Here is an 18,230-nt window from a genome sequence, read left to right as displayed (position 1 = left end):
GGACAGAAAAGGTCAAAAATAAAGTTGATTTTCTCCTGATTTGTCTCTCTTGAGAAAAACTATTTTAGTATGACAATCTTGGGAAGATTGTGTGTCTTGTGACGATCGAGTCCAATATTTAGTTCAGTGACCATGGAGCTAAAGAATGGTTCAGAAGCTATGTTCACGTTCACTCTTCCATTGGAATGAATAGACTCCAGACTGCTTCTGGTCTCCTAAAAAGGCGGCCATCTACTTCACGCAGATACGGGAAGTAACCTTGAGATGACATGACTTTCATTTTTTTGTTGTTGTTTTGGACACAACGTTCACACATACTATTGGCCTGAGCTCACCACATGGGACAGAGAGATGAGGTGATGGGGGGTGAGGAGAGGCAACCACACCCTTTAGGAGACTATTTGTGTGCCATTTTTCATACTAGTGGTGATGAACCACTAGGAGTGGGATTGGCATTATAGATCTTGGTATATTAAGGATCTTTGGTTATAAGTACCTTGCAGGAAGTGATGGTGGGGGGGTTGGTGGGTGCTGAGCACAGCTGTCATCTCGTCATGGTCAGACGGGTGGATGTACTCAAATATACTGTTTCCTGTCAGCTCCACCTGCAACACACATTCAACAACAATAACAAATGAAAACATCTATATAAACAAACAAACTAAAAACAAACAAATATCAATTACAATGTGTCTATGTTCAGTAATTCTCAGTGTCCTGGGCTCGTGAAATCTTTCAATGTTTTTAATCAGTCTCACCACTTCCACATCCCCCAAAAGAGACCATGAAGGCATTTTTTTTACCCGCAGCTGAAAACACCAAGGCGCTCACTTAGAGCATAATCGTTGCTGTCGGGCAGAAAGCTCTTATCTCCATATTCTAACTTTTTGTGTTTTTTTTCGTAAATGAACGTCCTACTTCATCACACTACAGCGTCACACAAAAGCATCAAAAGTAGCAGATCTACAAGCTCAAAACGCGGCGCGAACGCGACGCGTTTTGAGCTTGTAGATCTGCTGCTTTTGATGCTTTGGAATTTGAATCCTGAAAAGTAACAGTTTTGGACATATGAGGTTTCCACCCGACAGAGACAATATGTTAGAGTATGTTAATACAGTATAACTAGTACATCTGTGCGGTAGAGTATCTTAATACATTATAAGTAGTACATGTACTGTATATGATAGAGTATCTTATGTAACACGAGACGAAAAACGTCATCAGCTTGTAGATCTGCTATTTTCAGCCCCGCGACAGCATCATACGACCGAGTAGGAATCAGGCTGAACAGTGTCCGTCTGTCTAAAGGCTGGTCAGGTGAGCTGTTATAGGTATCAGCATTTCTGTTGGTTACAGCGATGGCCAAACAGCCCATCATAGCACATATTACAGACAGACGCACACACACACACACACACACACACACACACACACACACACACACACACACACACACACACACACACACACACTCAAAACTCTGTTTCCACATGAATACTGGCCTTTCTGTCGTCGCCCGTCCAGATGTGAGTGCGCTGGACGTTGGCCAGGGTTAATACTCCAAAAAGAACAAGAGATCAGCTCAAAGAGAACATTGTGGACAGGAGAGCCAATCCCCCCCCCCTCCCCCCCCTTTAACAATGTTGACGTCTGTACGCGTCTTGTAGAGATCAGGACCGCCAGCCCCTAGAATGTTACCGCAGTGGTTGGAAGCAGCGTTCATTTTGTCGACTATAACTATGACGAAAAATGCTCGTCGACTACCTTTTTTCACTGATGAAAACGAAATAAAAACTAAAATAAACACTAAGCTTATTTTCTTGTTCTTCCTAGTCTTATTCTAAATGTTTTCTTTTCCTCTTTTGCTGTTATCCTCCGGGGTTTTTTTAATCTCTATTTTCAAACCTATTCTGTGAAGCACATTGAACTGCACTTGATGTATGAAACGTGCTATATAAATACACTTTGATTGATTGATTGATTGATTGAGAACTAAGACATGTCCTTTTACGCTTGGTTGTGTGCGGGCTCCGAAACTAGCAGATCTACAAGCTCACAGCGCCTTGTGAGCTTGTAGATCGGCAATTTTCGGCACACAGCTAAGTTGAAATCAGACATTACGATGCCATCAAGGCCTGCCAAAAATACACTTTATTCGACTAAATCAACTGTAGATTTAGTCAACTAAACTAGACTAAAACTAATACCTTTCAGATGACTAAAATGTGACTGTGACTAAAACTAAATTGAACTTTTCTGTCAAAATTAACGTTGAAGTTAATTTACTCAACAATACTTGAGTACAACATTGATGTGTTTATTATTATTTTTTACTTTACTTGAGTATTTCCATGTTTTTCTACTCCACTACATCTCAGAGGCAGATATTGTACTTTTTTAGTCCACTACAATTATTTGACAGCTGTAGTTACTTTAATGATTTAGATTATTAATACAAATAAAAATGTGTGCGTGTGCGCGTGTGCATGTGCATGTGCGTGTGTGTGCGCGCATGTGTGTGAGTGTGTGTGTGCGTGCGTGCATGTGTGTGTGTGTTAAAATGAGTGTTAAACAGCTCTACGTTGTGCTAGTAATCATAGAGTGTTTGTTCAGAAACACGGCGTCGCCCCGTCTCTCCAGCTCTTTGGTGAGAAAATGCATTTTCAGGTCAGGTCGGGAGGGATACCAATTGTATCCAATCAGGAAAGAGAACTTAATACAGGATACAGGATAAACAAGTGAAAATGGAAGTGATGACACAAAGAAATGACAAAATAGGAACTGGAACACTATGCCATTGAAGCTGATAAATGGGTTTTTCTCCTGATTGGAAGACAGTTCTGTCCCAGCTGAACATATATGTTCTGTTTATTAAAGAGCTGGAGAAACTATGACTAGTTTTAGTCATATATATTCTTTTGGTCATACTTGGACATATTTTAGTCATCTGAAATGTTTTACTATTAGTCTAGTTTTAACCTTTTTAAGACCTGAGGCCGCTTCCAAACTTTTTTTAAAATCCTAACAGTTTTTCGGGAAAAAAATATAAAAAAATCATTTTCACGATTTTTCGGATTAAAAAAATAAATAATCATTTTCACGATTTTTCAAAAATAGCAGATCTACAAGCTCATAGCGCGGCACTCGGTGCCGCGCTATGAGCTTGTAGATCTGCTATTTTTGAAAAGCCAAAGAAATCTAAAAATGACACAGATGCGTTCCAGGTCTTAATGGGTTAAATATCATAAGATTTTAGTTAAGTAAATCCACAGTTGATTTAGTCGACTAAAACCTATATTTTGGCGGTGCCTTGATGGCGTCGTGATGCCTGATTTATGCGCAGACGTGTGCCGAAGACGGACTCTTTTTGGAGCCTGACACCCACACCGCAGCCGAGCATAAAATGACTTGTTTAAGTTCTACTGGATCTCTTCTCCACTTCTCCCTCCCTAACATTTTACTCTAGTTTTTATTTGTTGACAAAATGATCAATATATCTAGTCATAGTTTTAGTCATCATGGCTTAGTTTTTATTTCGTTTTCGTCAGTGAAAAAAGGTAGCCGACGAGACTTATTCGTCATAGTTTTAGTCGACGAAATTAACACCGATTGTGGCGTTGGATACTTGGATAAAAGAAAGACCGATTTTTTTTCCACCAGTGAGTGTCTGCTCACTAGAACATTTCATTAGCTTGTAATTCTTTTTGATGAGCTTGACTAATGACTGGCCCTCGCTCTGTGCCAACATCTGCAGACCTCCTTTACATTCTCATTGCACAAGCGCAGCAGAAACGCACTGTTCTGGTTTGCGGTGGCAGAACACACACACACACAAACGCGGCGCGTGCACGCAAACGCGTTTGTATCACTAATACTTGTGAGGAAGTTAACATTTTAGGACGACGACATTGTTTTAGCCAAAAAAATTGCAGATCTACAATTTACAAAAGATCTACAACGCGTTGTGAGCTTGTAGATCGGCAATTTTTCGGTGCATGACACTGGCAACGCAACTAGTGTAAAATCATGTTTTACTAAAAAAAAAAGAAAAAAATTATCTTTTACTAATTGTAAACGTATCTCTAAAAATCTATTTTAACCATATTGAACCATATTCTACTATACGTGTGGGGACATGTGGTCCTCAAAAGTATTGTAATACTCTCTCTCACACGCACGCACACACGCGCACACACACACACACACACACACACACACACACACACACACACACACACACACACACACACACACACACACACACACACACACACACACACACACACACACACACACACACACACACACACACACACACACACACGTATAAAAACACATGTATGGAAATAACATGCAGTTTACAAAAGGAATTAGAATTCACTTATTCCACCCTCTCAGAGTTCACAGCAGAAACAGATTGCTACTTAAGCAACGTAGATGGAAAAGAGAAAAAAAAAGAGTCTTCTTCTAGGCTGAAGACGTCCAGAACAAACACGTCTCTGGTTTTCTTCCTTGTACCTCAAAATCAGGACCGTCGAGCCTGATTTATATTTACAGTAGTTGTGCTCTGGTGTTCTGCACCGAAAATAGTAGTTTTACCAGCTCAAAATGTGCTTGAAAAATGACATGTTGTGAGCTTCTAAAACTTTTTGTAAAACTGCTATTTTCTGAAAATAGCAGTGCCAACATTTTTGTAAAACCACACATTTTTTTGTTATATTTTCGTATAAATTAGGCATTAGGTGTTTAAGTACACTGGCCCTATCTGGGGCGCCACTTTTATTAGCCATGTTTTACTATTTTTAAAAACATTTTTTAAATAGTTCAACTAGCCATTCTACATCGACACGTTGTGAGCTTGTAGATTGGCTATTTGAACTATTTGAGAATGTTTTACAAAATTGTCAAAAATGGCAAATAAGTTTAGGGATAAGGGGTAAGGCGGCGCCCGATAGGGCCCACCTGTGTGCTTGTCAGACGTCTCTCTTCTCACTGCTATGGTGAATCAATTAATAAGTCCTTGGTTTTAAGCTTAATGATTCGAACAATAATCTCAATTAAAGAGGAACTTTGCTGATATGAGACGTCTTATATTGCATTGGTTCCCAACCTTTGTTCCTTGGACCCCCCCCCCCCTTCTAACATCTGACAAAAACTAAGACTCCCACACATGTGAAAAATGTGTAATAATTGTGACTTACTGGTAGATCTGTTTTAAAAAAAAAGAAAAAAGGAGGGTATGTGAGCATGCAATCTGGGAACCCATTCTGTAAAAGAAAAGGGAAAAGCTTTGTTTTTGTCTAAAAAGTTCCCGGTATTAACAAGGTTTCCGTCCGGCAGCAACGATATAGAGTTTAAGTGGTTGAGGCCGGGATTGAGGTGGTCAAAAAAAAAACTATGACAGGAGTTCAACGGGTACAGAGAGAGTGACGGTGACAAGATGGAGTTTCAGTGGAAAGTGAGCATGCAGCGTGTCTGGGAGCCTAGCCCAGCGGGTTGCCATGTTAGCCATGTGGCTGCTAGCTGCCACGCTAACAGCCTGAGTCACCGCCATGCCTATAACTCCTGACACTTGGTTCACACCAAACTATAATTATAATTATAATTAAAACGATAATTACATGAGTGTCCACACTGATGAACAATAACGTTCACCAAACATGTCAGAGCCCACACACGGAGAGAGAGAGAGAGAGAGAGAGAGAGAGAGAGAGAGAGAGAGAGAGAGAGAGAGAGAGAGAGAGAGAGAGAGAGAGAGAGAGAGAGAGAGAGAGAGAGAGAGAGAGAGAGAGAGAGAGAGAGAGATTTCCACCTCCTCGACAATGGTACTACGAAGGCACGTGCGTGTTCATGTAAAGGACCCCCGAAATGATATGTATTTGGCTGCGGACCCCTATCTGAAAAGCTTTTGTGCCAGGGACCCCCCAGATGAAAAGATTTGTGTTGAAATAAATACAAATAAAAAAATCTAGATTTTGAGATTATTATAATATTTTCTCAGAAATAGCAGATGTAGGGCTCATAGCTTACATCTGCCATTTTTGAATAGCCAACATTATGAATGGATAAAGTGGCTAAAATTATTGTGATGCCATATTATAATTAGCCTACTTTTGCCTGGGACCCCCTGGAACCCACCCCCAAGGACCCGTGGGGGTCCCCAGACCCCATCTTGAGAACCAATGATATAGATAATCTGACTCATTATCAATCATTAGTTATAAGGAGCCGAGGCAAGACAGTTGTAGGCTATAGGTAATGCTAGCCTATCCTACCAGATAGCGTCATAATCATCAATCAATCCAGTACAAATTTGACTGAGTAACTGTCGCTTGTAGATGAGTAATATCTGCCCAGGAGTATCTATTACTTTGACTCAAGTACTTTGGTTGAGTCCACCACTGTCCACATGGATAGAAACATTACATTACATAACATCGATTCTACAAAATAATGTCTGCTAGATCCTTCCTGTTTTCTGAAACACTTAAGTTGCTGTATTTGGTGCTCAACATTTTTCATGTCAAGGACCACAAAAGGATATGTATTCGGCCGCGGACCCCCATCTAAACATATTTTGTTCCAGGGACCCCCAGAAAATTTTTGCTTTAAAAATATATATATTCAACGATTTGCACACATTTTCACGATTTAAAAGAAAAAAGGCAGATCTACAAGCTCATAGCACGGCACGAAGTGACACGCTATGAGATATTGTATATCTAATATTTTTGAATGGCCAGAGTTTAAAATAACGGTTAATGTGGTTAAAGTTATTGTGATGCTATATTAACTACTTTTGCTCAGATGACATTTTCAGATGGCGGTCCACGGCCAAATACACTTTTGGGGGGTCCTTGGTACGACAAAGTGTGAGAACTACTGCTTTGACCCATTAAGACCTGGAACTGTGTCATTTTTAGATTTGAGCTAAAAAGCATTATTTTACACTTTGGGCTATTCAAAAATAGCAGATCTACAAGCTCGTATAGCGCGGCACCGAGTGCTATTTTTGAAAATTCGTGAAAATGTGTGCAAATCTTTGAATAGAGCACCACTGATATAGAAACATACGTTTTTCAGAAAACTGTTGGGATTTAGGAGACATGTAGAATCGGCTTCAGGTCTCAATGGGTTAAACGGCATTGTAGAATCGGCCTCAGGTCTTAATGGGTTAAACTTACCTGGGACAGTCCCAGATGCACGGACGCCGTCTCAGAGATGTACATGATCTTGCCGTCAGATGCGACGACGAAAACGAAGCCGTCGAGAGTCTGAGGGAGTGAGAGAGAGAGACGGATCAGACAGAAGCCACCATGGTTCACAATGTATTTCAGTGTAACACAAAGCGCTCCAAGGATAATGCACGCACATGCAAGTCATTTTCAATGTGTCCAAAAGTAAAAAAAAAAGAAGGACAAAAACATTATCTGCACACTATTATAAATGCTCCCACTGTTTATTGAAAAGAGCAACGTTTGGATTGGACCTACATGGTCTTCATCAGGTCTGTGAAATCGAATGATTTCACGGACGTGATGAATGTTGTTCTTTTCAATGCAACCGATCTTATTAGATTGAAAGTTTTTCTATCATCTATTTATCCTTCATTCAAACCGAAAGGCAACAAACTTGGGTCTGCAATGTTGACTCTACACAATCAATCCAAACAAGTTAGAGATAAGGAAGTTATTCTATTACCCTACGCACGCACGCACGCACGCACGCACGCACGCACGCACGCACGCACGCACGCACGCACGCACGCACGCACGCACGCACGCACACACACACGCACGCACGCACGCACAAGCTTGTGGATCTGTTACTTTTGATGCTTTTGTGTGATGCTGCAGTGTGATCAAGTAGTAGGATGTTCATTTATGAAAAAACACAAAAGGTTATAATATGGAGATAAGAGGTTTCTGCCCGACAGCGACGATATGATATAGTGTGTGTATGTAAAACCATTTCAACTTAAGATGGGGTCAGTTAGTTTTATTCAGAATGCATGTGTATACAGCATGCAGCTGTAGTATTTGTACCCATCTTATCGTCACTGTTGGGCAGAAACCTTGTATCTCCCTATTCAATCTTTTTATATATTTCCATAAATGAATGCCCTATAGTCTATACTTTGTTGTATGACAGTCCCAGGTAAGTCAGCTCTCCTTCAAGGCACACATTAGCGGTCAGTCTGAAGGACTAGAGCCATCCTCAGGAGTCTATCTCCTTATCCAGGCCTCAGTCATCCCAAAGCTTGACTACTGTAAATCCCTCCTTAAATACTGGCCTCCCGGCACGTGCACTTAAGCCCCTCCATGTGATCCATAAAGCCGCTGCACGCCTGCTCTTCAACAAGCCAAAATCCTCACACGCCTCCCCCCTTTCCCGTTTCCTTCATTGGCTTCCGGTCGCTGCCCACACCGGGTACAAAACACTGATGTTGGCTCACAAGGCCATACCTTCAAGACCTGATCCAAGCTCACTTCCGAGCCTTCCGGCTCACTTATATCAGCTAACAAAAGGAATGCTGTCCAAGCCTTCCTTAAAACACCCTGGACAACGCTCTACATGTCCTAGACTCTTCTCCCTTCCCTAAAACACCATGGACAACACTCCACACGTCATGGACTCTTCTCCCTTCCCTAAAACACCCTGGACAACACTCCACACGTCATGGACTCTTCTCCCTTCCCTAAAACACCATGGACAACACTCCACACGTCATGGACTCTTCTCCCTTCCCTAAAACACCCTGGACAACACTCCACACGTTCTATAGACCCTAACCCTAACCCTCACCTCTTCAGACTCCACCTCACCCCCTAGCACTCACCTCTTCAGACTCCACCTCACCCCCTAGCACTCACCTCTTCAGACTCCACCTCTCCCCTAGCACTCACCTCTTCAGACTCTACCTCACCCCCTAGCACTCACCTCTTCAGACTCTACCTCACCCCCTAGCACTCACCTCTTCAGACTCTACCTCACCCCCTAGCACTCACCTCTTCAGACTCCACCTCACCCCCTAGCACTCACCTCTTCAGACTCCACCTCTCCCCTAGCACTCACCTCTTCAGACTCTACCTCACCCCCTAGCACTCACCTATTCAGACTCTACCTCACCCCCTAGCACTCACCTCTTCAGACTCTACCTCACCCCCTAGCACTCACCTCTTCAGACTCCACCTCACCCCCTAGCACTCACCTCTTCTATACACAGGCTGTTTGAAAATAGCCGATCTACAATCTCACAACGCGTTGCACTTGTGAGCTTGTAGATCTGCTATTTTCAAACATTCTAGTACTTTTACTTTTGGTACTTTAAGTATATTTTGATGCCAATACTTTTATACTTTTACTCAAGTAACATTTTGAACACAGGCCTTTTACTTGTAACAGAGTATTTTCATATTGTGGTATTGCTACTTTTACTTAAGTAAAATATCTGAGTACTTCTTCCACCACTGCTACTATCCTACTATGCAGATATATCTGGGTTACTTGTTCTCATGTTTTTGTTTCTTAGATTTGTTTTCTCTTGACCACAAATGTACAGAATGTGATTTAGAGAGCATGTTGTTTACACAGATGCTCTATTATTTCCCCCTTTTTCTTTTTTAAAACTCTTTTAAATTCCACACTTTTAAGTCACTCTGGATAAGAGCTTTTGCCAAATACCTAAATTGTAAATTGGAACACAGGTTATTTTATCTCCATATCCTGAAAAGTAACTATTTTGGACATGGTTTCCACCATGGTTTTCTGTCCATCCGTCTCTTCAATATTAAAGGTAGGGTAAGTGATTGTTCTTTTGTGTTGTGTTATTGTGTTAAATTGCTCTATATTCAGTACTCATTGCTATAGAGTGTTCGTTCAGTAACAAGAGTCTCCATGTCTCTCCAGCTCTTGATTCAACATAAAATACATGTTCAGGTCGGGATACCAATTTTATCAGGAGAGAAAACGTACACAGGGCACAGGATAAACAACTGAAATTGGAAGTGATGACACAAAGAAATGAGCAGACAAAAGTGGAACTGAAACACTATCAAATATAAGCTGATAAATGGGTACTTCATCCTGATTGGCTGAAGATTGGCCATCTATCTGAAAATATATTGTCTGTTTATTAAAGAGCTGGAGAGACGCAGAGGCTCCTTCTAAACAAACACTCTATACAGTGGCGTAACGGAGGGGTAGCAAGTGATGCGGTGCGGGGGGGCCACCATCAGGGGGGGCCCCACCTGCGCTAATACAAATATTTTTACAGCAAAAAAAAAGAAAAAAGTTGATTTATATTGGTCAAATAGAACCGAATTAGACCCGAATTAGACCGAATTAGACCCGATTTTTTTTGTGCACGCACATGCACGCGCAGCAGGGAGGCCCCGCGATTCTGCGTTACGCCACTGACTCTATAGCAATGATTCCTAGATTTCCTACTATCACAATATAGTGTTTTAACCTTTTAACAAAACACTTTTTGTTACCCTACCTTTAAAGGTTTCATGACATTCAGTTTTACAACACATTAAAAGTCTTTATCATGGTCCTTCAAACGTGTATTAAAATGTTTTAACTGAAAAATCCACTCCAGTGATCCATGGCAGTTTTTTTTCTCTCTGATTTCTAAAGCCTTTTCAACTGCAATGAAAAAATAAATCTTTACCTGCGGGTGTCGCTGGCCCAAAGGAAAGGATAGGGGAGGGGAGGGGCGGGGAGGAGAGGGGGTGGGATTAAGGGACTATGACGTCAAAGTCAAGGGGCCAATCCCAGCACTTTTTTAAAGATTAATTATTCAGAAAACCCCAGACCACACAAAATCCACTGCATGTTCAAAGTTCAGGTTTTTGGGTGTACTTGAGGTCATAACCCCCCCCCCCCCCCCCATTAAAAAAAATGAATGTCATAAGACCTTTATCTTCATACACATGGCCATTTTAGTAGGGGAGAACGGGGTAAGATTAACCACTTTTTACTTATGTTGACCTCTAGGCAAGGAAAAATTAGATGGAAGTAAAATCTAAACATCTACTAAAACTTCAAGATGTCTTCTATTAATTGAAATAATGATTGTGCATCTATGACAAATGGTTGTAAAAATATGGGTTCTCAAAAAAAAGTGGTCATGTGGTTCAACTTGCCCCAGGTAAGGGGTAAGTTGATCCTAGTCAAGGGGTAAATTTACCCATATGATATTTTTCATTTTCAAGTTTAAACTTGAACAAATAATGTATTCACGTATCAACAATAATTTAATAACACATTTCCCTTTTGCAAATAGTCTTATTTATTTTCTTAATGGTATTTAAACAATATAAAACCAATTAAATCAATTTGTTATTCAGAACCTTTTAATATTTGCAATTGTTAATACAATATTGAAAACTTCTCTTAAATGAGTGTATTCATCCAAATGAAAGGTCATACAGCCTAATTTGAGAAGCAAAGACATAATAAAAAATATGAATAGTGATTAATATTAGGAAAATTGGCTCAATTTACCCCAAGGCATTTGGTTCATCTTGCCCCATGGCCACCATTTGACCTAACCTGGCTAAGCTTAATGCTTCAGGCTAATCTTTAGCTAAATGATTCACATGGTTTTATACATTGGAATATCACCAACATGCATGATATATAAGTTTAGACCTGGGTACATTTGCTTTAAAATAAAAATCATTATACCAGAAAAGTAAAAAATTAACTTTGACCAGCAAAAAACACTTTTTTTGTGTAGAAATATGCTTATCACTTTACCCATGTGTCTCTCAACTTCACAGCCAGGTGGAAATGATGGGTGTGTCCTGATTTTAAGGTCATATGACAACTCGTGTGTATAGTTTTAAAGATACAGGGGGTGGTTCAACTTACCCAGAGGTTCATCTTACCCCGTTCTCCCCTACCACATCTGGACAAGCATATGATGTGATATCATTGTGTGCAGAAACATTATTATTTAGGCGTGTGTGTGTATGCTACATACCTGTAACAGGTGTGACCCCAGCTCCTTGGCCATGCTGTCCAGAGGACTGACCCTGCTGATCTGACCCCAAGCCTCTCCCAGACCTACACACAAGAGACACTCATGTTATGGAAGTACACACAACAACACATGTTGGTTCTTCAGCTTAGTTTAGTTTAGTGATTCTCAACCTTTTTAATTTCATGGACCCCCAGTTTGATATGCATTAGATCACGGATCCCTGTTTGATAGAGGTATATGTTTTTTTAGATTTTAAAAAAATCTCTGGTACTCCCAATCTACAGTGTAAACATCCTGTTAATTTAGAGAGTACAAATGGAACCAAACGGACCCATAAGGGTCCTCAGCCTTCGCTTCTCCTGTCTCCTTGTGTCCCTCTCTGCTCTCCTGTCCCAACTGATCACATGTCATCTACAGAGTCATGCTTTTCAGAGTCATCCTTCTTTTGCAGGAAGAAGGGGAGTTGCACGCTGCCAGTAGGCCAAGGAAGACATTCCGTTTTGGTGTGTGTGTGTGTGTGTGTGTGTGTGTGTGTGTGTGTGTGTGTGTGTGTGTGTGTGTGTGTGTGTGTGTGTGTGTGTGTGTGTGTGTGTGTGTGTGTGTGTGTGTGTGTGTGTGTGTGTGTGTGTCCACCAAATTAGGCGAACATGATCTCGGGAGTCATGTGATAATGAGCGTCAAACTGTTTTTAACTTTAGGGGTGTTAAATATAATAACTTTAGGGGTGTATCAGTATTGGACATGAGGACTCAAAAACAGGAAATCCAAACTCAGGAGATGTACAGTAGATGACATTTAACAAAGACGTTACTCAACACTTAATGCACTGCAATAAATACCACACTCATACACAGATAACAATCACACTCAAGCAGCCACGACACTGAACTACAAGAAAACTAACCTTAAAAATCCTGCTGTGATTGGCCATAATCTCTGTGATTGATAGTTCTTCCTTCCTAGCATTTTTGCAACTATGCCTAACCCTAACCTTCATAATAACCTTAACCTTATTAAAACTAGGCCTAAACCTAACCTTAACCCTAACCCTAACCTCAGTAAAACTATGCCTAAACCGAACCTTAACCCTGACCCTAACCTCAGTAAAACTATGCCTAAACCTAACCTTCATAATAACCTTAACCTTATTAAAACTAGGCCTAACCCTAACCTTAACCCTGACCCTAACCTCAGTAAAACTATGCCTAAACCTAACCTTAACCCTGACCCTAACCTCAGTAAAACTATGCCTAAACCTAACCTTAACCCTGACCCTAACCTCAGTAAAACTATGCCTACACCTAACCTAACCCTAACCCTAACCTCAGTAAACCTATGCCTAAACCGAACCTTAACCCTAACCCTAACCTCAGTAAAACTATGCCTAAACCTAACCTTAACCCTAACCTCAGTAAACCTATGCCTGCCAGGAAGCCAATCAGACACAGGTATGGCGGGTCTATGGGTGGCTCTTCCTATAACTTTGGTGGAATCCATAATTTAGCGACCAGCACACAGTGATCCTCAAAGTCCGGACTCCGCAGTCGGGATCCAGACTGAACCACAACTGTCTTCGGACTCTGCGCAAATTATAGTAAATCATACTTTTCATAATATGTTATCTGTGTTATCTGCGAGATGTTAACGCAATGCAATGACTCAAACTTCTGCTGTCTCTCCACTGCGGGCAATGCTCCGAAAGTGCGACTATTCCACTGTCAGTGATTTCATTTGGTTTGGTCCAAACACAACATGCAGCAGACATTCCCGCAACGAGTGACGCAATGTCTGCTTCTGATGACTCCGAGTTGCATAGCGATAGTCAGAGAATAGTAAATAATTATCCCTCCTCATCAAAATAGGCAATCGGATGCGTCCGTATCGCGCACAAAAAGTGTCCCTGAGTTCAACCTTGCATTCTGATCACCTGGAACCTGGAACCTTGGAACCTTTTCTTGACATCACAAAACGATGATCTCACATGCATGGTTTTGCGTCAGAATGCCGGCCCGATGACCTGAAACGTCAACGCTTCACAGAGAAATACACACAGATGTCTTCTAGACTTAAGTATATCTTCTAGACATAAGGATCCGTATCATCAGTTAAATTATAGACATAAGGATCCTTTTTTTTATATCTGTTAATTGTAGACGTAAGGATTATATCAACATCGACAGAGGGGTTGTAAGGCAAGCGTCATTTAAGATGTATCGTCCCTATCTCTTTGTAATTGTTTTTACAGTGTGGCTCTGTAGGAGGCAAACCATCTATAAATGTGTCTGCCTATCTGCGTGCGTGCGTGCACGTGCATGTGTGCGTGCATGTGTGCGTGCATGCGTGTCCAGGGTTAATCTCGCAAACCGCTGGTCTGATCAGCAAATGTCTTGTGAACACTGCCAGTAGGCCACAGAAGTGCTTCCATACTCCCCCCCCACCCACATATGTTTCATATTTTCTGAAATATTTAACTTTAATTTTATAATGGAAGACAGAGTGGCTCTGGTCAGACTGAGACACTGCCCATACATGGAGTCATATGTCATAGATATGTCATAGATGACTGATGATGTCACACACGTACAGGACTTGAGTAAATGTACTTTCCTCCACTCCCTCTCAGAGTTACAACCCATAAGGGTCCATTTGGTTCCCTTTGTGAAACGGTGCCTAAATTAGACCCTGTCTTGTTTATTAATATTTCAATATTCTTACTCAAATAAGGCTAATATCCCATATACTTTGTGTTTTAATTCGACACAATTCATCAAAAACCATGCCGTTCTAAAGAGTTACAGGCCCAGTAAAAACACCATTTAAGCATATAAATCAAACATATAAATGAGCCGGTCCAATGGTAATGACAGGAAACACATTCCTCAAGACGAGCTGGGCTCCATTTGGAGCGGCAGCGTCTTGCATAACCGAGTGCTTTGATAAATGTGTTCCACAACATGGTGACAACCTGTTAGCACTGTCGTTGATGAATGCATTCTACGACATGTACTGTAGCTACTGTTAGCACTGTCGTTGATGAATGTATTCTACAACATGTATGTACGTAGCTAATGTTAGCACTGTAGTTGATGAATGTATTCTACAACATGTATGTACGTAGCTAATGTTAGCACTGTAGTTGATGAATGTATTCTACAACATGTATGTACGTAGCTAATGTTAGCACTGTAGTTGATGAATGTATTCTACAACATGGACTGTAGCTACTCTTAGCACTGTAGTTGATGAATGTGTTCCACAACATGGTGAGAACCTGTAGGCTACTGTTGAAGGGGAGTTATACGTTTTAAGTTTAAGTTTTCTTCTGTTAATATAAGTGTTAAATAGCTATACTTTCTTATAGTAGGCTAGTCATTCTAGGGTGTTTGTTCAATAACAGTCTCCTTGTTTCTCCTCTTTAGTAAACAGAAATGTGTATTTTCAGGTCGGGATATTATATAGGCTAATCTTACAACGGTCCCAGCAGTCCCGCGCACACTGGAAGGCGGAAGTGTTCACTCCCAACTCGTAATAGGTTGACGAGTCCGCTAAAAACACTTAAGACAGCCCCTTGAGTGCGTGCCGTCGCATACCAATAGGCACAAAAATGTGTAAATCATCTCACCCTCATCAACATGCAACATCATGGGGCACACCGTCAAGTCAAACGTTGATGGATGCTCAAATCCATCCCAACTCGTCGCCCATTTTACATGACTGCTGTGAGGATATGTTGTTCAGTAACAGGGGTGTCCCTGTCTCTCCAACTCTTTAATAAAGATAAAGTACATTTTAAGGTGGGTTGCCAATTTCATCCAATCACGAGAGAACGCTTCTGATGGGATGAAATTGGCAACCCACCTTAAAATGTACTTTATCTTTATTAAAGAGAGACATAGGGACACCCCTGTTACTGAACAAACACTCTATTACTACCACAATATAGAGCTTTACGTTTTTAACAAAAAAAGTTTTGTTCTAACCAAAACACATCACTGAAACATATCAGTGAACACTGTATAGTTGCCTCTTGTCTTTGTCTCACTGCCACATTGAGAGAACATACCGTACATAGATCATTATTCATCATCATATACAATAAGAAGGACTTTGATATTCTCCCCATACACGCGCTGTGTCCATTTGTCCACTGAAAAATGGACAAATGGTAAAAAAAAGAGAACCTTGTACCCCCTCAGTGTTACTAATGGTCCACATTTGGACACTCTCAGAGTTACAAGGGGATACATGATTACTAAAGTTTGTATTTGTCAGTCATACCTATAGAACCAATTACACAGTCAAATCCTGTGTTCATGGATGAATTTGGGGCAATTTTGATCAGATTAACATGTGGATTAAAAACCAACATATAGCTTGGACTTTCTCTGCAGAATTGCACAGATCACAATGTAATCACCTGTAGCTTGAATTATCTGACGGGTTCATTTTTACACCCTCAGAGTGACATTAACACTTCAGGTTTTGGTGTATGGCACCTTTAACAGGGGCATAGAAGTGTCACACCATGAGTGACAACATGACACATAACACGCTATAACTTAAATGCACTGGATTCATTATTCTTCATACTAAAAGTATACAAAAAGCCCACTGTCTGATCGTAAGCAAGCCTTGGCGAGCCATGTGGCCCATAGGGCAGGAGCCCATCTCCTGTCTCTGTAGCGTGAGGCGGCTTCATGTACAAGTACATCCCCTGGACATGAGGCTAGTATATCACAGAGACTTACCCCCCAGTCCAACCCTTGATGCTGAGTGAGTGCCAAGCAGGGAGGCATTGGGTCCCATTTTTATAGTCTTTGGTATGACCCGGCTGGGGATCGACCCACTGAGCTGGTAGTCTGATAGTGATGTACAGTAAATATGAAAGTCAAATATACAGCTGTGTAGAGGTAAATATACATATCCCTTGGCAGTTAGAAAGTTAAATATGTGGTCCATGTAAACTCAGAAGTCAAATATTTATAATGGCACATCCGGATGCAAGGTTATCTGAAAATACTAATAATATGTATGTCCAGACGCACGCACGCACGCATGCACGCACGCACGCACGCACGCACGCACGCACGCACGCACGCACGCACGCACGCACGCACGCACGCACGCACGCACGCACGCACACACGCACACACGCACGCACGCACGCGCACGCGCACGCACACGCACACGCACACACGCACACACACACACACACACACACACACACACACACACACACACATCTGAACACAAATAGGCGTACAGTACATAAGCACAGAAAGGTTCAAACTGTGCAATACAATGCTATTATTTAAATGACACTGATAAATAGTCCATATCTGTCATGCGTGCGTGCGTGTGTGCGCGTGTGTGTGTGCGCGTGTGTGTGTGTGCGTGTGTGTGTGTGTGCGTGTGTGTGTGTGTGTGTGTGTGTGTGTGTGTGTGTGTGTGTGTGTGTGTGTGTGTGTGTGTGTGTGTGTGTGCGCGTGTGTGTCGTCTGTTCTTTAGCTCACTGTTTCTCAATGTGACCTTTACAGGTCTGTAACTCTGAGAGAGTACAAATGGAACCAAATGGACGCGTAAAGGTCCATTTGGTTCCATTGGTTCCATTTAAATGAACACAGAAAGGTATCAAATGGGGGTCCATGGTATATATGCATATCAAACTGGAGGTCCTGAAAGGTGGAGAACCAATGAACTATAGACCACAGATCAGTGGTGGAAGAAATACTCACATATTTTACTTAAGTAAAAGTAGCAATACCACAGTGTAGAAATACTAATACAAGTAAAAGGCCTGTGTTCAGAATGTTCTTTAAGTAAAAGTACAAAAGTATTGGCATCAAAATATACTTAAAGTACCAAGTAGCCTAGGTATAATATATGGCTGAAGTGGTTAATGTATGTTTTATAATATAATAATTTGTATCTGCAAAGTAACTAGTAACTAAAGTTTTCAAATCAATGTAGTGGAGTAAAAGTACAATATTTGACTCTGAGATAGTGGAGTAGAAGTAAAATAACTGAAAATTGGAAATACTCCAGTAAAGTAAAAAATATTAAAACAAATGTACTTAAGTACAGTACTTGAGTAAATGTACTTAGTTACTTTACCCCACTGCCAGCAGATTAACCATCAATTATTAATGATGTCAGTGCAGCTGTGTGAAGGACAGTGTAGTATCACTGCTCAGGCTGCATGCTGAAATAAATATTGTAATATGATATATATTTAAAT

General features: G+C 41.0%; 2 protein-coding genes across 2 annotated transcripts in view; both read right to left on the bottom strand.

Annotated features, from left to right (window-relative positions):
• Positions 1-18,230, bottom strand: part of psmg1 (proteasome (prosome, macropain) assembly chaperone 1) — a 228,226-nt gene that overhangs the window by 145,770 nt on the left and 64,226 nt on the right. The window lies entirely within an intron of this gene.
• The window catches only part of sim2 (SIM bHLH transcription factor 2), a gene marked incomplete at both ends in the record, with an annotated part of 35,311 nt that overhangs the window by 11,029 nt on the left and 6,052 nt on the right, over positions 1-18,230 (bottom strand). The window contains 3 exons of the mRNA XM_080436187.1: positions 497-605; positions 7,185-7,274; positions 11,993-12,075. Coding sequence (XP_080292313.1) covers positions 497-605; positions 7,185-7,274; positions 11,993-12,075 — 282 coding nt within the window. The remainder of the gene's footprint in view (positions 1-496; positions 606-7,184; positions 7,275-11,992; positions 12,076-18,230) is intronic.

Source organism: Gymnoscopelus braueri, assembly GCF_963280865.1.
Source record: "Gymnoscopelus braueri genome assembly, chromosome: 8".
Taxonomy (NCBI): Eukaryota; Metazoa; Chordata; class Actinopteri; order Myctophiformes; family Myctophidae; genus Gymnoscopelus; species Gymnoscopelus braueri.
Note: the sequence above shows the minus strand (reverse complement) of the source record. Positions and strands in the feature narration are given on the sequence as shown.